Source organism: Dreissena polymorpha, chromosome 14, assembly GCF_020536995.1.
Source record: "Dreissena polymorpha isolate Duluth1 chromosome 14, UMN_Dpol_1.0, whole genome shotgun sequence".
NCBI lineage: Eukaryota > Metazoa > Mollusca > Bivalvia > Myida > Dreissenidae > Dreissena > Dreissena polymorpha.
Window position 1 is genome coordinate 70,929,290 of NC_068368.1, and position 24,471 is coordinate 70,953,760.

A 24,471-nucleotide genomic window follows, 5' to 3' on the forward strand; every position below is an offset into this window, starting at 1 on the left:
TTTCAGACTACTAGATAATAAATTCCTTTAACACTGATGAAATTTCTGATATACTTTATTGTGAATATTTATTTCCCCTACCGGTGAAACCGGAGGGGACTTATGGTTTGCGCTCTGTGTGTCAGTCTCTCCGTCACACTTTTCTGGATCCTGCGATAACTTTTAAAGTTCTTCATATTTTTTCATGAAACTTGAAACATGGACAGATGACAATACGGAGATTATGCACATCAATTCATTTTGTTCCTATGTCAAAAATTGTGGTTGCTATGGCAACAAATAAAAAAAAATTACTGACAAGGGTGGAGTTTCACTGGTAGGGGACAATATTGCTGCTTGTTCATTAATGGAATTAAGATTGTGATATGGATGTATTTTAATTCAAAGTCTTTATAATTTAATTTGACCTCAGAAAGTCTCCAGTTTTTGTTAACTGACAGATAAATATGCAAATGAATAATTAGTAGTTTTGGTATTTAGAAATGACACAATGGGTTGTTTCTTGCACGATAAATTTACAAGCAAGTTAAGATAAAAAATGGTCGCAAAATGTATTATTTTAGTTGATATTTTAACATGATTGAAGGGAAATTACTTATTGAACAGTAGTAATTACTTATACTATAAGAGGTAAGGGTGCCCATCTGAACATGCTTGTGTTCTGTCTCCAGCCCCCCTGTGAACCCCCCCAAGGAGATTGATGACCCCAATGACAAGAAACCTGCTGACTGGGACGAGAATGAGAAGTAAGAACTGCACACAGATTATTGTCTTTGATAAAAAACAATGTTTTCAACAATGAAATGTTTATATTAAAATGTTAAATGCTATTTATAATTCATGGTAGCACACATACAAGTAAGGCTAGCAATATGACCTATCATTCTATACTAAAATTGGATTGATAATTTTGATTGCAACTGACTGCAAAATCTAGATTTGTGCATTAAAGTTTTATGAAAGTTAGTCTTAGTTCCACTATGATTAACAATGTACAGCTATGCTGATAAGCTGCATTTCTCTTTCAGGATTGTATTCATGATATAACTATTTTGATGAAACTGCTGACTTGTTACATGTTTGCTTGTGCATGTTGCACTGGGCCGACCAAACTTTGAGTACGGCAGTGTCTGGTGATCCTGTTGTAATTAAGTTCTGGAACACTAACTGTCAACCGGCCTCTTACTAAGATCTCCATCTTGTAGATGGTTGGTCAGGCAAAACCTGTGGATACACTACAACTTTAGCAGATTTAGTTTGAGCTGCGCTCTTGGAAAACTGGACTTAATGCATTTGCCTAAAGTGTTGTCCCAGATTAGCCTGTGCAGTCTGCAAAGGCTTATCAGGGACAACACTTTCCGTCTAAACATGTATTTTTGTTTAGAAGAAATTTCCTTTCAACAAAAAAATGCCATCAAAGCGTAAAGTGTTGGCCTTGATTAGCCTCTGTAGACTAATAAGGAACAACACTTAACCCTTTGCATGCTGGGAAATTTGTCGTCTGCTAAAATGTAGTCTGCTGAATTTCTAAAATGAGCATTTTTTTCGATTTTTTTTCAAAGAATACTATCAGAATAGCAAACAGTTTGGATCCTGATGAGACGCCACGTTCTGTGGCGTCTCATCTGGATCTAAACTGTTTGCAAAGGACTTCAAAATTCGGTTCCAGCGCTGAAAGGGTTAACGCACATATGCATGAAGACCTGTTTCCCATAATGCAGCTCAATGAATACATTGATATTAATATTGAATGTTTCTTCCCTCCATATTGACTGTATAATAGTGAATTCGTGTTGCCAATACTTGGCGCTATGCACATTATAATTCATATGCACATTATAATTCAGCTTTCTATTGAAAGTCCAGTCTTTGAGTATGGCTGTGTTTGTTGACACTGCTATAATTATGATCTGGAACAGTAAATTGCCTCTGGAGCAGCAATGTTAATTCTAGACACTGGAAATCCAGGTCTAGGAACTGCTCTAGTTGATACAATGAACAACAGTTAGTAATATTGATACAGAAATTCTAGATAAGAGTTTCTTCTTTGAGTTGATATACCTCTGTTGTTATTTAAAATCAGGCAATCTCCATGCATTTAATATTTTGAAAACATAAATGAGCCACGCTGTGGGAAAACTTGACTTAATATATGTGAATAGTGTCATCCCAGATTAGCAAGTGCAGTCAACACAGACTTATTAGTGTCAACAGTTTTCCAGTTTTCTTAGAGAGACATCCAGATGAGACGGCAATTGTCATACCTGATAAGCCTGTGTGGACTGCACAGGCCAATCTGGGACAACACTTTAGGGACATACATTGAGCCCAGTTTATCCAGAACAAGGCTCAATTAATATTGAATGTTTTCTCCCTCAATTATGACTGCATTCTAGTGAATACTTGTGGCCATTGCTTGGCGCTATGCACATCATAATTCAGCACTCTATTGAAAGTCCATTCTTTGAGTATGGTTGTGTATGTTGACACAGCTATAATTATGATATGGTACAGTAATTTGCCTCTGGAGCAGCACTGTAAACTCAAGACACAGAAAAACTGTGTCTTGGCACTGCTCTACTGGATACAATGAACTGCAGTCAGTTAAATTAACAGACAGATTTGCAAGAATACAGTCTTCTTTGAGTTGATTTACCTCTGCTGTTATTTAAAATAATGCAAACTCCTAGCATTTAAGTATTACGGAAACATAAGACTCAAGTTACTTGTATTTCACATAGAAAATCCATAAAGCTAAAATGATAACTGAATATTTAGTTTACTTTGAATTTTTTATAGCAAGTTTCTTTATTTGAAACATGCTTTATGTGCGCACATTAAGTTTTGTTTTAACATATTAGTTGTTTCAGGTTCAATTTGTTTACTATTGTTTTTTGAACTGCCATACGTCTACTTTCAGAATTGCCGATCCCAATGCCAAGAAGCCTGATGATTGGTAAGTAGAGAACTGTGCACCTGGGGTAGTGTTGTTATGATGCATTTGTACAAGACTTATTACCTTGTGATTCTTTAACACAGCAAAAGAATTACAGAAGTGCATGCACCAATCAAACATTTTAGACTTGGTTCATACTATTATTACACATATTCAGGTCTGTATATGTACCTCATCTGTTGATTTCTTCATATTAATTTGTCAACACTTTTTCATAAACATGTCCTTACCAGACTGATATTTTGCTGTCTCCTGTAGGGATGAGGACCAACCGATGGAGATCCCTGACACAGCTGCAGTGAAGCCTGCGGGCTGGCTGGATGACGAGGAGGCTCTGATACCAGACCCAGACGCACAGAGACCCAAGGATTGGGATGAGGAGATGGACGGAGAGTGGGAGGCACCTCTCATAGGTAGATATTCAGTGGCAGGAACCGTTGGTGACTTGGGTTTAAAGTTATATTAGTATGCTTGGATTGTATTATGCTGAATCAAACCAAATAAGTTGGCAAATTATTTTGTTTGGTTCAGCTACATTTTTTTGCTATCATGATTGACAGGTTGAAGCTCTTAATTGTCAAAATTTCAAATTATGTAGATACTGATGTTATACTTACGGTTTCTATACATTTCTTATTTGCAATACTCAATTGACAGGATGCATATTTGGTTCTCTCATCAATACGGTGTTTCAAAACACTTTCATTGCTTTATAGCACATATAACCATAGTCATGAAAATTACATTCAGGATTTCCATTTACAGACAACCCAGTGTGTAAGGATGCCCCTGGCTGTGGTGAATGGACCCGCCCCAACATCCCCAACCCCCTGTACAAGGGCAAGTGGAGGCCAGCCATGATTGACAACCCCAACTATCAGGTATGCTCTTAAACCTGTCTTAGCCTTAATTTAGATAATTTTTTGTTATATTGTTAATGCTACATTTTCTGCTTGATCTATGTATTTTTACTTACTGTAATCAGGATTTATTGTAATAAGAATTGAAGGTGTTTAAATGTATTTCAATACTGCTAAACATTTATTATTGTAATAAGAATTGTCGGTGTTTAAATGTATTTCATTACTGCTAAACATTTATCAGGAATTTAAGTATTGACTTGTTCTGCTTTTTTGTCTAAGTTTATTAATAGTAAATTATATATACTAGTAGGGTTATGCGTTCTTGGGATCCTTGTCGGGGTTAAGTTGAAGCCTTGATGTTGCTTATAATAACCTCTTACTCTATCATAAACATCTGAAATTACATCCAAACAAGGTGTATAAGGATAAGTTTCATTATATAAACCATCAATATTAAGATTTTCTATTAATACTTCTTGTTCAAAATTAGTGTATAGAATTATGGCAGTCTTTCTGACTGTTGCTATGTGAATACTTATGCAATACAGCCGTTATGTTTCAGCCATGTCATGTCAAAATATGTCTTATCCAATAGGCAGCCAGTGTAGCTCCACACCAGCCAGTGTAGCTCCACACCAGCCAGCGTAGTTGGTAAGTCTGGTTAGGAGCTACCCTCTCAGCTACAAAGTCACGCAAGGTTTTGTGGTCTTATAGGCAGACAGGTAGCCTCTAACCAGACTGTTGAATGTGCAAGCTGGTCTGGAGATATAATGGTTGCATACGGCCCTAAGACCCATTTTCGCATTATGAGGCCCATTGTTATGTTACCCATGTTTTGGCAGGGTGAGTGGAAGCCTCAAAGGATCGCTAACCCCAACTACTTCGAGGACCTCGAGCCATACAAGATGTCATCCATCGTAAGTTGACTGGCATGCTACGGATGACTCCCATATGTGCTAGGAGTTGCGACGTTGAACACAATGACGCAATGACGTCAATTACCTATAGTAATATAAGATTATGAAAGGGGTTTATATAAACAATTGGCAGTTGGCAAAGTGACCATTTAAAAAATATTTTCATTCATTTTTCCAACATGAACAATAATGGTATATACAAAATTTGAGAAGGGAATATTAGCTTCTCCAGCACACTAAACTTTGTTGTAAAAAAATGCTTCAAAACAGAGAATACAATAACACCTTAACATAAAATACCATAAAAAGAGCATACAACTGTTTTTATAATCTTATAAAATACTAAAATTTCTACTCAGTGACTAAGGTTTTAACTTGGAAGAGACTATGAATTAGATATTAGTGCGATATAATAGGTAGTAGTAAAATGTAATTGAAGGCCTGTTACAAACTTGCTACATCACAGCACCCAGGCTTACATTGTCTATAGTTTGTGTTATTTATTGGTCAGATGGCGAATGTATATTCATCAATTCAAACTTCTGACAGGTAATTCTCTCATGGTGGATAATAAAGTATGTATGAATATAAATGTGTTGTAATGAACTCCTTCACTTTTCATGTAACATGCCTGTGTTGTGTGTTGTCAGGGTGCTCTGGGTCTGGAGTTGTGGTCGATGACTGACGAGATTGTGTTTGACAACTTCATCATCACAGATGACCGTGAGGAGCACTCTGTGTGGGTCCAGCAGACCTGGGAGAGAAAGAGGGCTGCAGAGCAGGCCACCACTGGGGTGAGTAGGGGTCAGGGTGTTCACTATGAACAGTGGGATGTCTTGGTTGTGATTCTAATATGCATCCAATGGAGCCTCACTCTGAGAGGGAAAACTGGGCTCAATGCATCTGTGTACAGTATTGTTCCAGATTAGCCTGTGCAGTATGCGTAGGCTTATCAGGGAGGACACGCAAAGCATATGCATAAAGCCCAGTTTTCTCAGAATGAGTCTCTAGTGAAGAACAATCTTGAATGAAACGAGCTTTTGTAATTTTCATAATATTTAAGCTATGACAGATTTTGTGATCTAGAATTTTGTTTGAGAAGTTTAATGTTTTAAAGTTTTGATGAAAGAATAGGGCATTTCTAGCTTTATCTGCGGAGAGTTCAATATCAGGAATGTTTCTTATGCTAGTAGGAACATAATTGGCCACTTAAAAAATAAGGTTCTTTTTAGGTAATCTTGAGTTAAGTGAACCTGTTAAGGAGGGTATTGTGTTGATATTCCAGAAGTTTTTGAAATCATACCCCAGATCAACAGTTTGAATTAAGTTGCAAATTAAATACTTTATATTGAGATATTTTAGAATGTCATTAATTACATGGTTTTTAAAATTATTAGCATTTTGTCTCGTGCTCTTTTGATTTTGAAGGACTAGATGATGTGTTCTTTGTCTCTCGGCCATTACATATTTATATTGTATATTATTACACAGTTAAGTTCTTGTAAATCACCAGTTGATCTTTTGTATGTTAAAACAAGAATTTTGCCTTTGGAAGTGTTAATAGAAGCCGACAAGAAACACTTATTTGTTACCTACATGTCACAACTGAAATTAATGTAAAAACATTACATAACTTATTTTGCTTTTAATAATACTATTAATTCTGTTTGCTGTCAGAACGGTGCCTTTGTACAGGGTATACTGGACGTGACCCACGAGAGGCCCTGGCTATGGGCCGTGTTTCTCGTGGTCATTGTCCTGCCCATTGTGCTGCTGATAGCCTACTGCTGTATGTCCAAAGAGGGTCCCAAGGTGAGCAGAGGGCGGTACAAGCCCAGCCCCTGAGCATGACATGTCATGTGTCACAGTCCAGGGGAGCGGGGGTGCCTCTAGGTGGATGTCTCAATGTGGTGTTGGTGTTTTAGTTGTGTTTGGCAAATGGTTCATTTTGCAATGGTGATTATGTTGCAGTTACTGGAAACATTTTGAAATAGAAATAAATAGCAACATGCATATCAGATTTTCTAAGGTGACATATTTATTACATTACTAAGCATAGCTTAGATAGTGTGTACTCCAAGAACATTTAACTTAAAAATATATATATGTTAAACTGTATTCCAAGTCATCAAATATGATCACTATCCCTTGCATGATGAATCACTTGTCTTCAATTCAGGGTTTGTGACTTTATTTTATCCTTTCATTGAATATATATGATCAATTACTTTACAGAATGTTCTAAAGTAACAATTTTTTCAATAGACATACGAACCCTGGATTGACCTGTTACTTTTTAGTTCTGTTCTTAGTTGTGTTTTTAGTTGAGCATTCTGTTTACATTTTTGTTTTCCCCTGGGTGGGTCATGTTTAGGGCGGTGGTGTATGGTCCACTCTGATGGGTGCAGCGGAGGAGAGACCCTGGCTGTATGCGGTGTACGTTGTTGTCTGCCTGCTACCCATAGTCCTCCTCTCTATATGTCTGTGTCCTAGATCTGGACCCATCAAGGTAAACTGACCTCGGGGAAAGAGAGAACAATACCAGTCTTTGAATAGTCTCTAGGTTGCTAAAAGCAAACAAAAGAGTTGCGTTAATCTTGTCAGTTTACCTATGCTTGTTTTAGGGATGAAAGTAAAAAATTCAAACTGATGATTGAAACCAGTCTGTATCCTGGGAAGAGCCTGTTCTTGTTTTCTGAAGAAAAATCATCTCTGTGTAGGGATTTGATGAAAAAATACAGTCACCATGTGATTTACAGCACTGGGGCTCTCACCAAGTTTCCAGTGTATTGTTTAAAACTAATTTCACATAAGAGAGTTTTTGAGTCAGAAACACAGCCTGGATGTGCACAAGGAATCTGATTTTACAAATACTCAGAAATAATAACAGTTTCTCAATGCAATTTGCCTGAGAGTCTTAGGTTTTTTAAATTAAAAGTTGCTGGTTTTAGTTTTATCAAAAAATTGTAACATTGTTCAAAGCCTTGGGAGACCAATGTCAAGTAGAATTTAATCATTAACTGTTTGTGTCACTGCACTGTTTATTATGCTCTCCCAAAAAATTTTGGGGGGAGCATATAGTCACCGCTTCGTCTGTCCATCCGTCCGTCCGTGTGTCCGTCCGTGCACAAATTTTGTCCGGGCTATTTCTCAGCAACTTATGACTGGAATTCAATGAAACTTCATGGGAAGCTTCACTACCAAAAGGAGATGTGCATATTATCAGTGGGTTCTGGTCGGATGATTTTTCAAAGAGTTATGGCCCTTTGAAATTTTCCATTAACTGTACATATAGTGCAATTCTTGTCCATGCTATTTTAATAGCTTAAATACGTTACCTGATATCATATGCTTACTTATTCCGATAGGATCGTAATTTATCCGGAATTTTTCGTCCGAGGAATCCCACACTTTTCAGAAACCCGTCAGGTAGGACAGAGCGGTCACATAGTGCCGTGTAGCCGCACAACCAAAACGGGACATTACCCAGAATCCACTCTTATTCCGGATGGCGATATACAAAGGCCGACATTTTGTTATAAACTTAATTGTTGCTTCTGTTTCGCTGGATTCTTCTGTTTAACAGAATAGAGAAGTTTTTGTATTGCGTTAAAACATTCTCCGTATATATATCTGTGTATTTCTGTATCGTTTTGTCTATTTGTTTGTTTGTTCAAGGCAAAGTATGCCTCAAACACGTGGCTCATGTGGACACATAAGGGCAGCATGGGACAACCATGGTAGCTGCCTGTCGTGTGCAGGATGTACCCAGGATAACTGCTGCCCTTTCTGTGAGCATTGGTCTGCAGATACGTGGGCCATCAAGCGTCGACCCTTCAAGAGTCGTGGACGCAACAAGAATAGTTCAGATCAAAGTAGGGAAAGTTCCGTGTGTCGGGACTTTTCACCACACGATCTTGACCATACTCCACCAGTAGCTGCCAGGCATCGGTCCCTACCCCGTGACGACACCGGACAAAATTTGCCCGGTCCGTTCATCGGGAATGACCAGTTGAATGACTCGGCATCAGATCAACGAAGGAAAAGTTCCGTGTGTCGGTACTTTTCACCACACGATCTTGACCATATGCCACCAGTAGCTGCCAGGCATCGGTCCCTACCCCGTGACGACACCGGACAAAATTTGCCCGGTCCGTTCATGGGGAATGACCAGTTGACCGGTCCGGAGACTTCACCGGTCACCGGTCAACATTGACCGGTCCGGTCACCGGTCAACATTGACCGGTCCGGTCACCGGTCATGCTATGACCGGTCACCGGTCATGCTATGACCGGTCACCGGTCATGCTATGACCGGTCCGGTCACCGGTCATTGACCGGTCCGGTCACCGGTCATGCTGTGACCGGTCCGGTCACCGGTCATTGACCGGTCCGGTCACCGGTCATGTAATGACCGATCCAGTCACCGGGTTTCGGTCTGTGCCACAGACCGTTCCGGTCACCGTAGATGTTGACACTACCTTGTCAGTACTCCACAAAGGTAGACGCAGCCGCGTTTCTACTGTGAGTCACAGACGTAAACGTGTAGTGTCTGATGTTTCCGACTACTCCTCCACCTCGGGCTCGTCGTCGTATGACTCATCGTCTACTTCAAATAGCCCTCATCATTACCGGAGGGGACGTCGTTCACGCTCACCGAGTGTTTCTCGGCGTAGATTGCCTCGTAAAGAGCGATCACGCCAGCGCTCGGGGAGACGTTCGATCCGGAAACATCATTCCCAGCGCCGCCGAACAGTGTCTCGGCGTCGCAGGGATAAGGGACATAGACCTTCCTCTATTAGGCGCTCTCGGACTCCTAGGTCCCCTAGTCGATCCTTCTCTGAGGAATCTATTGACACCCTTCCACGTGTGTCGGCCTCTATTTTGGCCTCAACACACACTTCAGCCATTCCTACAACCACTGAGCATAATTTGTATTCAAACACTAGTTTGCATACATATCAGGCTCAAGGTACAGGGGTTAATCTAACCACTTCGGCTGCGTTTTCAGCCCCACGGGTCTCTTCCACATTGCATAGAAGTATACCACGGGCTGCCGCTACACCATCAAATCCCAATACTTTGTGGATCCAACAGTCGCCGGGAATCTTTGTCCCTTTTTCGACTGATCCTTCACCAGCGACCTCTGGTATTCAAAGTGAGTCTGCTGACTTGATCTCTGAGAGACCTAACTCACCAGCTATATATCTTTGATGGTGCCGGAAAACGATTCTCTCATGATAGAAGCGAATGAATCTATTATTCCTTCTCCTATATCCACCGGTTTCAATCAATCCAATGCTCCCGCAGATGGTTCGATTGAGGCGGGTTCGGAGTCTAATGAGGCAGAAATTTATTATTTGGCCTCCAATCAATCAGGTATACGAACTTATGTTCAATACCTTAGATGAGGACTTCTGCCCCCGTCCTTCCTTGTCTCTCACAGGATCTGCAGTTACCGTTACAGAACAGGTAGCACGCAGACGAGAGCCCGGCAGGATAAGTAAGGCTACTTCCCGAGTGGATCTACGCCTTCCTATTGGCTCTTCCACAATGGCTGTTTTCCAGTCACTTGAACCAGACAATAAGCCTTCGCCATCTCCATGGAAAGCCCCTAAGGAGCTGACAGAGCCTAAACAGATGGACGGCGGGAAAAGTTATAAGGCCCTGGTACCCGACCCTGCTACCGGTTTGGACCTTTCCAAACTTCCGGTTCCTGATGCTGACATTAGTAAGCTGTCACTTACAATGCCTTCATCATCTACCCATACATCAGTCCCTCTTTCCCTGTTGGAAAATTGGGAGCTGAGAGAACGCCGTTCCATAGGTCTGGCTAACCAGCTAGATCTCATGGCAGCCACAGCCTTAGACTTGGTTTGGGAGCTCTCTGATTCAATCCCAGAGGAGCTCCGGGCCTTGTTGATACATCTTTCACGTACTACGCAGTGTTTATCTCACAATGCTGCGTCTTCTATGTCTGAAATGTTAAGGCTTTGGAGAGACCTCATCCTCTCTTCCTTGCCCAATAATTTCCTTTTGGAAACAGGCGTAAACTCCCTTCGAACTGCTCCACTAACAGCAGAGTCTCTTTTCGGAGGGAGGATACAGTCGGCACTTACTGCTGATCGTGAAGATCAGATACATGCCTCCTTAGCTAGGAGCAACTCTGGCCAGCGCCCTGTGGTTTTTAAGCGCCCTGCTTCTAAGCCCCCAGGAGCCCCACCGGCCAAGAACGCTAAAAGGGACAGTTTCCCTACTAAGCGTCCGTCTGCTCCACGTCAGCCCACAAATAGACCTCCTTTTCAGAACAGAACAACTTCCTATCGGAAACCTTCTGTAAAACAAAATTGGAGTAAGGGCAAACCCAATGCGGACAAGAAGTCATTTAATCCTTCTTCCGGCAAGGGTGGACCTCCTAAAGGTCAGCCCTAGGTCATACCCCTTTCTACCGCCACAACCTCTGATGCCTGAGGTACCAGTCGGGGCCAGACTTATGCACTTCGCAAATCGATGGCTCCAAATAACTTCGGACGCGTGGGTTCATTCTCTTGTCACACAAGGCCTCACTTTTCAATTCGAAAAAAGGCCCCCACTCTCTCGCGTCCCAATAGATCTGGTATCTCCGCATCCACAACTTCCAGACTCCATTCTCGCACTCCTGGAAAAACAGCGGTAGAAAGGGTTCACGACCCTTGTTCTCCAGGATTTTACAGTCGCCTTTTCCTTGGTCAAAAGAAAAGCGGCTCCTGGAGACCAGTCATAGACTTAAAAGTGTTCAACACGTTTCTAGTCAAACCTACTTTCAAGATGGAGACTCCTGCCTTCATTCGGCGCTCTATCAAACCCATGCAATGGGGGGTTTCCTTGGACCTGGAAGATGCATACTTCCATGTTCCTATCCATCCCAACTACCGGAAGTACCTGCGCTTCTCCTTTCGAGGCCAGGTCTACCAGTTTCGGGCGATGCCCTTTGGATTGGCCACGGCTCCACGAGTTTTCACCAAACTCATGGCCGCAGTGAGCGCACACCTCCGATTACACGGGGTTCAACTGCTTCAGTATTTCGACGATTGGCTCTTACACCAGCTCGATCGTCAACTGCTTCTGCTACACCTAGAGTTCTCTTGGAAGGAGCTCCTCTCTTTAGGACTCCTTCTCAATGTAGCCAAGTCAGACCTCATTCCCTCTTAGGATTTCATATTCGTGGGAATGAATTTTCTGACCCACATCAATCGGGTCAGGGTCTCACAGCAACGTATATCAGACCTCCTTTTGAAGGTCAGATGGGTGCTGTCCCAATCTCATATCACAGCTCAAGATTTCCTCTCACTCAACGGTATCCTGAGCTCTGTAGTAGACTTCGTGCAGTTGGGACATCTCTTCCTACGTCCTCTTCAGCACTATCTCTCAGCTCGATGGAAATGGTCTCCAGACAATCTGCTTACACAGATTCCCATCCTTCCGTCCTTAGTCCCCCACCTTCAATGGTGGCTAGACGAGGAGACCCTGTTGGCAGGAGTACCGCTTCTTCCCCCGCAACCGTCTTTAAATCTCATAACGGATGCGAGCATGGAAGGTTGGGGCGCTCACCTGGAACCCCGCAGCCTGACATTATCAGGATTGTGGTCTCCTCAGGAGTCTCTCCTGCACATAAACAATCTCGAAATGCGAGCAGTCTTTCTAGCTGTTTCTCAATTCCAATCACATCTTCGGGACTCCTGTGTGATGGTATCGACAGACAACACATCAGTCGTGGCTTACATCCAGAAACAGGGTGGGACACACTCTCACTCCCTGTATCTGGAAACAATGAAATTACTTGTTCTTTGCAAGAGCCTAAACGTCTCTCTCTTGTCCAAACACCTACCAGGTCGTCTCAACGCCCTGGCGGACGGTTTGTCTCGCAAACACCAGTTACTTCCATCGGAGTGGACACTTCATCAGGAAGTGGCCAATCAGATATTCCTCGCATTCGGTTATCCACTGGTCGACCTGTTTGCGACCAGAGACAACCACAGACTTCCTCTGTATGTGAGTCCAGTGTACGAACCAGCAGCGTGGGCGGTAGACGCGCTTTCGTTCGATTGGGATCAACTGGACGCTTACGCTTATCCCCCACCCATTCTAATTCCCCAAATCTTAGGGAAAATCAGGGTGAGCTCTTGCCGGATCCTCCTGATAGCCCCTTGGTGGCACAGGAGATCCTGGTTCAACGACCTTCTCGGTCTCCTGTGCGAATTTCCCAGGGAACTCCCGCACAGGTCAGATCTCCTATCTCAGAGAAGCAGACTTCACATGGATCCAGACATGTTCCACTTACACGTCTGGCCGTTATCAGGCAATCCCTGCAGAAGAAACGCTTTTCTGTCGGGGCTTCAACACTCGTTGCCTCTGCAAGGAGAAAGTCCACCAGAGCAGTCTATGATGCTCGCTGGAAACTCTTCTCTAATTGGTGTGTTCGAGGGAAAATTGATCCCCTCAATCCCTCTGCTAGACGCATAGCGGATTTTCTAATCTATCTCTTTGATGATAAGAAACTTTCTCTTAGCTCCATCAAAGGATACAGATCTGTGCTTTCGCATACCTTTGCTTTTCGTAAGTCATCACAAGTCTGTGCTGACCCAGCCATTTCGGAACTGATCCGAGCCATGGAACTTAAACGTCCTGTGTCTCGTTCTCTTACCGCCAAATGGGATTTGGCTTGTGTTCTTGGATCGCTTATTAAAGCTCCCTATGAACCCCTTAATCAGGCTTCTTTACAGTTCCTAACCTGGAAGACCGTTTTCCTTCTTACCATGGCTTCATCCAAATGTAGAAGTGAAATTCATGCTCTTTCTATCGAAGAAAGCCATCTTGTTTTGATTCCTCCGATGGCTCTGTCACCTTGTTGTGTCAGCCAGGATTCCTTGCTAAAAATCAACTCCCCTCTATGGCTTCTAAACCCTTCAAGGTCCCAAGTCTTTCTAGAACTTGTGGTAATGAAGATGAAGATAGACTCCTCTGCCCTGTCAGGTCTTTGAAGTTCTATCTTAGTAGAGTTAAGTCTATTCGAGGTTCTCGTAAGAGACTCTTCATTCCCTTAAAAGGGGGGGGGGGGCGATGTGTCTGCGGCTTCTATTTCCCGTTGGGTAGCCTCGACTATAAAAAGGGCTTACTCTTCTCTTTCTTCAAGGGATTCATCCCTTTTAAAGATTAGACCGCATGAATTACGAGCAATGTCGGCTTCGTGGGCATATATTAATCATACCCCACTCTCTGACGTGCTTCAAGCTGCTTTCTGGAAGAATCAGACTACTTTTTCATCTTTTTATCTTCGTTCTCTGGAGTGCCAACAGGACAACTTGTATTTGTTGGGCCCCCTTGTGGTTGCACAAACGGTAGTATCTTCTACGGCATAGGTATATTACGCTTATCCGTGAATTAAGTAATACCGTAATAACGAAGATTAGCTGAGAACCCGAGATATGGGTTCCGCTGTGATGGGGAGATTTTCGCGAACCTTCCCGCCTCAGCTGCAAATTCAGCATATGTTATCAGGTAACGTAATTAAGCTATTAAAACAAATTTTTCTAGTAAAATTCATTTTAATTAGTAATTACTTACCTGATATCGGTAAGTCCCACCTCCCACCCCGCTCTTCGTCTAATATTTCATATTTTTTATTAAAATAAGAGTAGATTCTGGGTAATGTCCCGTTTTGGTTGAGCGGCTACACGGCACTATGTGACCGCTCTGTCCTACCTGACGGGTTTCTGAAAAGTGTGGGATTCCTCGGACGAAAAATTCCGGATAAATTACGATCCTATCGGAATAAGTAAGCATATGATATCAGGTAAGTAATTACTAATTAAAATGAATTTTACTAGAAAAATTTGTTTCTCAGCAATTAATGACCGAAATTCAATTAAGCTTTATGGGAAGCTTCAGTACCAAGAGGAGATGTGCATATAATCAGCCGGTTCTGGTCGGATGATTTTTCACACAGTTATGGCCCTTTGAAATTTTCCATTAACTGTACATATAGTGCAATTCTTGTCCGGGCTATTTCTCAGCAACTAATGACCGGAATTCAATGAAACTTTATGGGAAGCTTCACTACCAAGAGGAGATGTGCATATGGGAAGCTTCACTACCAAGAGGAGATGTGCATATTATCAGCCGGTTCTTGTAGGATGATTTTTCACAGAGTTATGGCCCTTTGAAATTTTCCATTGTACATATAGTGCAATTCTTGTCCGAGCTATTTCTCAGCAACTTATTACGGGAATTCAATGAAACTTTATGGGAAGCTTCACTACCAAGAGGAGATGTGCATATTATCAGCCGGTTCTCGTCGGATGATTTTTCACAGAGTTATGGCCCTTTGAAATTTTCCATTGTACATATAGTGCAATTCTTGTCCGAGCTATTTCTCAGCAACTTATTACGGGAATTCAATGAAACTTTATGAGAAGCTTCACTACCAACAGGAGATGTGCATATTATCAGTCGGTTATGGTCGGATGATTTTTCACAGAGTTATGGCCCTTTGAAATTTTCTATAAACTGTACATATAGTGCAATTCTTGTCCAGGCTTTTTCTCCCCAACTACTGACTGTAATACAATGAAGCTTTATGGGAAGTTTAACTACCTTGAGGAGATGCGCATGTTATTAGTGGGTTCTGGTTAGATGATTTATTTAGAGAGTTATGGCCCTTTGAAATTTTTAAGTTGCTAAACCATCCATCGTATTATTTTGTCCAAAGTTATGCCCCTCAAGACGTTTCCTTTTATCTAAATATATAGTGCAATATTGTGGCCAAATAACCTTTGGGGAGCATCACCCGTCTCCGACGGTTTCTTGTTTTAGAAAGTTTTCCATCACTATAATCACTGCTTTTTTAATTGTCTAGTGAAACATTTTAGCAGTCTTTATAATAAACTTGTTTCACTTTGTATATCTTTTATTTATGAATATGTTATGCAATTTATTATAATGCTTTTTCTTTATTTGTATTTACCTTACCTTGTTGTGTTTTATTTCTAATTGCATGCACTTGTATTGGGGACAATAATATTTTGTTCGATTTTGCAATTAATTTATACTTTAAGAAGTTCTCCTTGTTTACCTCCTCGACACATTTTTCTGAAGATCGATTTTGTTCATGTTCAATGTAGTAAATGGCCAGCTTGGCTTAACTTTAGAGCATATATAGAATATAAGTTTCAAGAATATTCTTTATCCCTGGTAAGAGGTTTGGTATTAAAGTCCAGTACTTAATCTAATGGTATTTGATATTTTACAATGCTGGTGTTCAATTATTAAAAAAAGGTTTTGTGTTCGTACATGAAAATGTCGGCCTCATGACCATGTCTTATATAGGGCTATTAGCCTTTTAAAGAAGATACCATAATACAATATATTTAAAGAATTCTTTAAATTAAAAATGTATTACTGTTAATGCCTTAGTGTTTATGTGGGGATATTCCATTAATTCTGCATAACTGTTTGCCCCCTAAAGTGAAGGTAAAATGCCCCATCCAAAGAGTTGAATTTCATAAACTTTCCCCCTGGTCCCCCTTGTGTATTCTGTGTCTGTACCTGATGTTGTTCCCGTCCCCAGCAAGAAGATCTGGATGCGGCCCGTAAGAAGACAGACGAGGCCAGCCCGGATGATGATGCAAAAGAGGAACAGGAGAATGTCACTGAGCCCACAGACCCAGGGGCAGCAGGTGACGCCACAGGCAAGACACGTGGCAAGAAATCCAAGGCTGCTTTAGAACAGGAGGTATGGCACTTGTGAGATGATATGAGTCTTGTTTTGGCAAAACTGAGCTAAACATGTGCTGTAAGTGTCGTCCCAGATTAGCCTGTGCAATTTGTTCAGGCTATTTGGGGACGACACTTTCCCTGTTTATTGAATGTTTCATTTTAAGGAGGTCTCTTCTAAATGAAAAATTGTGTATTGGCGGAAAGTGTCAGTGCCCATTTCTCTCAGAAAGAAGCTCAAATACTAGTAGGCGGTAAGTGTCAGTGCCCATTTCTCTCAGAAAGAAGCTCAAATACTAGTAGGCGGAAAGTGTCAGTGCCCATTTCTCTCAGAAAGAAGCTCAAATACTAGTAGGCGGTAAGTGTCAGTGCCCATTTCTCTCAGAAAGATGCTCAAATACTAGTAGGCGGTAAGTGTCAGTGCCCATTTCTCTCAGAAAGAAGCTCAAATACTAGTAGGCGGTAAGTGTCAGTGCCCATTTCTCTCAGAAAGAAGCTCAAATACTAGTAGGCGGAAAGTGTCAGTGCCCATTTCTCTCAGAAAGAAGCTCAAATACTAGTAGGCGGTAAGTGTCAGTGCCCATTTCTCTCAGAAAGATGCTCAAATACTAGTAGGCGGTAAGTGTCAGTGCCCATTTCTCTCAGAAAGAAGCTCAAATACTAGTAGGCGGTAAGTGTCAGTGCCCATTTCTCTCAGAAAGAAGCTCAAATACTAGTAGGCGGTAAGTGTCAGTGCCCATTTCTCTCAGAAAGAAGCTCAAATACTAGTAGGCGGTAAGTGTCAGTGCCCATTTCTCTCAGAAAGATGCTCAAATACTAGTAGGCGGTAAGTGTCAGTGCCCATTTCTCTCAGAAAGAAGCTCAAATACTAGTAGGCGGTAAGTGTCAGTGCCCATTTCTCTCAGAAAGAAGCTCAAATACTAGTAGGCGGTAAGTGTCAGTGCCCATTTCTCTCAGAAAGATGCTCAAATACTAGTAGGCGGTAAGTGTCAGTGCCCATTTCTCTCAGAAAGATGCTCAAATACTAGTAGGCGGTAAGTGTCAGTGCCCATTTCTCTCAGAAAGATGCTCAAATACTAGTAGGCGGTAAGTGTCAGTGCCCATTTCTCTCAGAAAGATGCTCAAATACTAGTAGGCGGTAAGTGTCAGTGCCCATTTCTCTCAGAAAGATGCTCAAATACTAGTAGGCGGTAAGTGTCAGTGCCCATTTCTCTCAGAAAGATGCTCAAATACTAGTAGGCGGTAAGTGTCAGTGCCCATTTCTCTCAGAAAGATGCTCAAATACTAGTAGGCGGTAAGTGTCAGTGCCCATTTCTCTCAGAAAGAAGCTCAAATACTAGTAGGCGGTAAGTGTCAGTGCCCATTTCTCTCAGAAAGATGCTCAAATACTAGTAGGCGGTAAGTGTCAGTGCCCATTTCTCTCAGAAAGATGCTCAAATACTAGTAGGCGGTAAGTGTCAGTGCCCATTTCTCTCAGAAAGATGCTCAAATACTAGTAGGCGGTAAGTGTCAGTGCCCATTTCTCTCAGAAAGATGCTCAAATACTAGTAGGCGGTAAGTGTCAGTGCCCATTTCTCTCAGAAAGATGCTCAAATACTAGTAGGCGGTAAGTGTCAGTGCCCATTTCTCTCAGAAAGATGCTCAAATACTAGTAGGCGGTAAGTGTCAGTGCCCATTTCTCTCAGAAAGATGCTCAAATACTAGTAGGCGGTAAGTGTCAGTGCCCATTTCTCTCAGAAAGATGCTCAAATACTAGTAGGCGGTAAGTGTCAGTGCCCATTTCTCTCAGAAAGAAGCTCAAATACTAGTAGGCGGTAAGTGTCAGTGCCCATTTCTCTCAGAAAGATGCTCAAATACTAGTAGGCGGTAAGTGTCAGTGCCCATTTCTCTCAGAAAGAAGCTCAAATACTAGTAGGCGGTAAGTGTCAGTGCCCATTTCTCTCAGAAAGATGCTCAAATACTAGTAGGCGGTAAGTGTCAGTGCCCATTTCTCTCAGAAAGATGCTCAAATACTAGTAGGCGGTAAGTGTCAGTGCCCATTTCTCTCAGAAAGATGCTCAAATACTAGTAGGCGGTAAGTGTCAGTGCCCATTTCTCTCAGAAAGATGCTCAAATACTAGTAGGCGGTAAGTGTCAGTGCCCATTTCTCTCAGAAAGATGCTCAAATACTAGTAGGCGGTAAGTGTCAGTGCCCATTTCTCTCAGAAAGATGCTCAAATACTAGTAGGCGGTAAGTGTCAGTGCCCATTTCTCTCAGAAAGATGCTCAAATACTAGTAGGCGGTAAGTGTCAGTGCCCATTTCTCTCAGAAAGAAGCTCAAATACTAGTAGGCGGTAAGTGTCAGTGCCCATTTCTCTCAGAAAGATGCTCAAATACTAGTAGGCGGTAAGTGTCAGTGCCCATTTCTCTCAGAAAGATGCTCAAATACTAGTAGGCGGTAAGTGTCAGTGCCCATTTCTCTCAGAAAGATGCTCAAATACTAGTAGGCGGTAAGTGTCAGTGCCCATTTCTCTCAGAAAGATGCTCAAATACTAGTAGGCGGTAAGTGTCAGTGCCCATTTCTCTCAGAAAGATGCTCAAATACTAGTAGGCGGTAAGTGTCAGTGCCCATTTCTCTCAGAAAGATGCTCAAATACTAGTAGGCGGTAAGTGTCAGTGCCCATTTCTCTCAGAAAGATGCTCAAATACTAGTAGGCGGTAAGTGTCAGTGCCCATTTCTCTCAGAAAGAAGCTCAAATACTAGTAGGCGGTAAGTGTCAGTGCCCATTTCTCTCAGAAAGATGCTCAAATACTAGTAGGCGGTAAGTGTCAGTGCCCATTTCTCTCAGAAAGATGCTCAAATACTAGTAGGCGGTAAGTGTCAGTGCCCATTTCTCTCAGAAAGATGCTCAAATACTAGTAGGCGGTAAGTGTCAGTGCCCATTTCTCTCAGAAAGATGCTCAAATACTAGTAGGCGGTAAGTGTCAGTGCCCATTTCTCTCAGAAAGATGCTCAAATACTAGTAGGCGGTAAGTGTCAGTGCCCATTTCTCTCAGAAAGATGCTCAAATACTAGTAGGCGGTAAGTGTCAGTGCCCATTTCTCTCAGAAAGAAGCTCAAATACTAGTAGGCGGTAAGTGTCAGTGCCCATTTCTCTCAGAAAGAAGCTCAAATACTAGTAGGCGGTAAGTGTCAGTGCCCATTTCTCTCAGAAAGATGCTCAAATACTAGTAGGCGGTAAGTGTCAGTGCCCATTTCTCTCAGAAAGAAGCTCAAATACTAGTAGGCGGTAAGTGTCAGTGCCCATTTCTCTCAGAAAGAAGCTCAAATACTAGTAGGCGGTAAGTGTCAGTGCCCATTTCTCTCAGAAAGATGCTCAAATACTAGTAGGCGGTAAGTGTCAGTGCCCATTTCTCTCAGAAAGAAGCTCAAATACTAGTAGGCGGTAAGTGTCAGTGCCCATTTCTCTCAGAAAGAAGCTCAAATACTAGTAGGCGGTAAGTGTCAGTGCCCATTTCTCTCAGAAAGAAGCTCAAATACTAGTAGGCGGTAAGTGTCAGTGCCCATTTCTCTCAGAAAGAGGCTCAAATACTAGTAGGCGGTAAGTGTCAGTGCCCATTTCTCTCAGAAAGAAGCTCAAATACTAGTAGGCAGAAAGTGTCAGTGCCCATTTCTCTCAGAAAGAAGCTCAAATACTAGTAGGCGGTAAGTGTCAGTGCCCATTTCTCTCAGAAAGATGCTCAAATACTAGTAGGCGGTAAGTGTCAGTGCCCATTTCTCTCAGAAAGAAGCTCAAATACTAGTAGGCGGTAAGTGTCAGTGCCCATTTCTCTCAGAAAGAAGCTCAAATACTAGTAGGCAGAAAGTGTCAGTGCCCATTTCTCTCAGAAAGAAGCTCAAATACTAGTAGGCGGTAAGTGTCAGTGCCCATTTCTCTCAGAAAGAAGCTCAAATACTAGTAGGCGGTAAGTGTCAGTGCCCATTTCTCTCAGAAAGAAGCTCAAATACTAGTAGGCGGTAAGTGTCAGTGCCCATTTCTCTCAGAAAGAAGCTCAAATACTAGTAGGTGGAAAGTGTCAGTGCCCATTTCTCTCAGAAAGAAGCTCAAATACTAGTAGGCGGAAAGTGTCAGTGCCCATTTCTCTCAGAAAGAAGCTCAAATACTAGTAGGCGGAAAGTGAAAGTGCCCAGTTCTCTCAGAAAGAGGCTTCTATATATGGCATTGAATGTAGAGTAAAGATATTATTTGCCACCTAAAAAGGGCTTATCTCTCGTATTCCAAACTTGAGTATTGTTATGGCCATGCATGTAGACTAATCTGATATCCAGTACTATTAAGTGAATGCATGTATGAAAGTGCTTGTAAGCAGAGTAGCTAGTGCTTAGGAGCTGTGTTCACGTCACGCTGTTTTTTGGTGTCAGGAGGAGGAAGAGGAAGCTGAGGAGGAAGCTGATGTTTCACAAGGTTCCCAGGAAGAGGAGGAGGAAGAGGAAGTAGCACAGTCCAAGTCAGACTCCCCCAGGTGAGGGCAAGCTGGAGAATTACACTGTTCTACTTTATGTGATGGCATTGAGATAATTAGAAGAGTCCTGTTCTGAGAAAACTGGCCATAATGCATGTGCGTAAAGTGTCTTCCCAGTTTAGCCTGTGCAGTCTGCACAGGCTAATCAGGGACGACACTTTCCGCTTTAATGGTATTTTTCGTTTAAAGGAAGTCCCTTTTTACCAAAAATCTAGTTTAAGCGGAAAGTGTCGTCCCTGATTAGCCTGTGCAGACTGCACAGGCTAAACTGGGAAGACACTTTACGCACATGCATTATGGCCAGTTTTCTCAGAACAGGACTCTATGCCCAGTTTCTCAGAACGAGACACATAAGGTCTTTGAAACTCTTATTGGTCAGTATCTGGAGAGAACTGTATGTTTTGGGGAAAGATCTTCAGTGATCAAGGGAGTACATGTATATACAATATCCACTACGAAACTGAAATAGCTTGCTATGAGCAATGACAAGTAAAGGATGGCTGGCATTGGTGTGCTTATCATGGAGTATGGCTTACCTGGCTGTTAAAGCAAGTTTAAATCAGATATATATTGGTTATTAGTGTTACTGAAGCATAATTATACAGTGAACAGTTAACACTGTGATAGTATGAATTGCTAGTTATGTGGTATTTGAAGACCCAGTTTATGCCATAACATAAGTAAACTGCCTTTAGTTTCTAATGCTTTCATTGTGACTCAAGCATCTTTCAAATATGTGACACAGGCTATAATTGTTGACATATTTTCAACTGTAACATTTGCTAGAATAAATTTCCGTGAGTATGCATTACAAATAACAAAAACAACACTGGTATTATAATCAAGTCACTATCACTAAACAGTTAAGATAAGAAATGTTGTTCTTATAATTTCAGAAGATCACCACGGAAACGCAGGACTAGAAAGGACTAACACATAGGAGCCCTAGGACCCTAGCTGGAGTGTGTGAGAGATGTGAATGATCCATAGTTTGCAGGCATCTGTCGAGTAAACAAATGTTGCTCCTAAGTGATTGAACATTGTCACTAGGTATACATACATTTATGACAGGACACGTCATGTGTAACAATTGTTTGTTAGAATTACCACAACTTTAATATTATGGTTATTTTGGATGTAATGAAAGCTATCTTAAGAAAACCTTGTTGCCAAATAAATCTGTCAAATGACTCAAAAATACATAGAACATAACCATTATAAATACAAGTGAAATTACATGGTTAAAAGAGGTTTTCTTTATACAAATGGTTAAATGTGCTGCAATAAGCTTATTTGGCAGATGCTTTAGTGATCATTGAAGAAGATAATCATATGCTTGATGGTTTAAATGGATTACTGATTGCATTTAGGAACAGGTCTTCAGCATGGCTGTGAGGAACCTGTCTTTCAGTGAACTGGCATATTGTTGTTAGCTATTTATTGTAGGAGGTTCTACACTTGGGGATTATTGTCTACATCTGATATGCATCTTCATGTGAAACTGTTTTTGTCCTGTGTAATTGTTGTGTACATGTGATGTTCATGTAATGGATCGTCAACCTTTTTTTGTCAGATTGTCTCTGATTTAAGCACTAGTATTTTTTATGTTTATAAATAATTTGCTCATTTTCAAATAATCACTTACTGGATAATAAATTCGCATGGCAATATGTGCATTATTATATATTTATAGTAAAGTACACACCATATATATTTATCAAAATTTCTTGACCTTTTAAGTTCTTAGGAGGTTTTATCTGCAGGCATAATCATTACATATCAATCTGACAATGCATTTAAAGTGTAAGGACTGCACAGGCTAATCTGGGACGTTACTTAACGTTCATGAATTAAGCCTGGTTTTCCCGGACACAACTCATTGTTATTCTCTAGCCAAAGATATAATCGGATTGCATGGTACAGTTTGTATTTTTCTGAGCATTTGCTGTATTTGTAAGCTCAAAACAAATTCAGAATCATATTTGGCGACCTCATCCATTACTGGGGCAGTTGAACGCATTTTTAATTTGCTCTAAACAGTGATTGGAATGGAGACCATCCTATTGCATTTGTATGTACATGAACTAGATATAATCAGAAAGAAAATTAAAAAAAACACCAAAAATCTAAATATATTACAGTTATTGTGTAGTTATTTTCATTATAAACAGTGATATAATTAGTAATAGCTGTGATTTCAGATTTATGATGTTAAGTAACAGACTTATAAAAACAACTCAGTAGATTGTGGTCATTTTTTCTTAGGTGTTATTGGTTCACATGCAAGTACTAATACAAGATTTGATAATGAAGGAAAAACAATTATGAAATTGTAAATGAAATTGCATGTTTAATGCCAATGTCAAAGGCCAATGGAAAATGCCAATGGCAGAATATAAGAATGGAAAGCAATTTTCAGAGTTATGGAAAGATTTTCCTATAAACAGTCGAACATCTCACATTCCGCTTTGAACATGTCTGAAAAAATATCATATTGCGCAGAAATAACCACATTGTTATGATGAGGATTTTAATGGAGAATATGTTACAAAAAGGGAAGAGAACCACAAGCAGATATACATTTACTTGGAAACTATTAATACTGGCAACTTCTTATTTATCAATATTAATAGCATTTCTTTGAATGAAAAAGAATTAGCTTTGATTGCGTATTTAATAAGCAAATATTTATGCACTAACTTTTCATGTTCTTTTTATGATTATTGTTTATTGTTTCAATATGCTGGTGTGAAAGTTGTTCATTGTTATTATCATGAATGTTGTACTGATAAAAGTTGTATTTCTCTGTTGGCTTGAACTTTTCTGATACATCTTTGTATGTTTTAAACAAAACCTGTGTTAATAATTATGCAAATTATAATAAAATGTTTAATTATAATGTGTTCTGGTTTGTACTATTGATCAGAGAATCTACATGTATCAATGCTTGGTTCCGTATATGTTCACAATTATTTAAAACAAGAAACATTTTTTAAAAAGATGTACAGCGTTGATTGTGGTCGGTGTTGATGAACAATCAAAAGTTACCGTAATTACTCTATGTTTTCGGACACTCTAAGTTTTCGGACACCCCGTTTTTCAGCAAAAATATTTATTTTTCGTGACTCTTAATTTTCGGACACACGAGTTTTCTTCCATAATTAATGTCTCTTAGTTTTCGGACAGTATTTTTTACAGCGCTATTTTACTAAATTTCGGTCCTGTTTTCGATATCTAATGACACTTCGATCATGGGGTTTTACAACCAGATTAACATCATCAAACATGGCAGGTGCATGCCTGAGGGCAACGGACCATTACATTTGCGTTATTGGGTAAATAACGTTGTTAACCGGTATTAAACAATGGTTTCGCCCGATAGCATAAGCGTAATGACAATTACCAGGGGTAGTGTCAATTAACAGTTCAATTATCTACCGCAATGTTACTACCCCTTCTCAGTAAAATAACTTTGACAAAT

General features: G+C 40.9%; 1 protein-coding gene across 3 annotated transcripts in view; it reads left to right on the forward strand.

Moving 5' to 3' along the window:
* The window catches only part of LOC127857782 (calnexin-like), a 51,433-nt gene extending 27,544 nt beyond the window's left edge, over positions 1–23,889 (forward strand). Inside the window, exons 10-19 of one of the 3 annotated variants that reach the window (XM_052394438.1) lie at positions 672–746; positions 2,921–2,956; positions 3,215–3,369; positions 3,722–3,837; positions 4,662–4,736; positions 5,387–5,530; positions 6,414–6,548; positions 16,341–16,505; positions 20,890–20,990; positions 21,887–23,889. In XM_052394438.1, coding sequence (XP_052250398.1) covers positions 672–746; positions 2,921–2,956; positions 3,215–3,369; positions 3,722–3,837; positions 4,662–4,736; positions 5,387–5,530; positions 6,414–6,548; positions 16,341–16,505; positions 20,890–20,990; positions 21,887–21,923 — 1,039 coding nt within the window. In that variant the 3' untranslated portion in view covers positions 21,924–23,889. Of the gene's footprint in view, positions 1–671; positions 747–2,920; positions 2,957–3,214; positions 3,370–3,721; positions 3,838–4,661; positions 4,737–5,386; positions 5,531–6,413; positions 6,549–7,110; positions 7,246–16,340; positions 16,506–20,889; positions 20,991–21,886 lie in introns of all 3 variants that reach the window. The other 2 variants (XM_052394437.1, XM_052394439.1) reach the window with 2 other exon arrangements.
* The last annotated feature ends 582 nt before the right edge of the window (positions 23,890–24,471 follow it).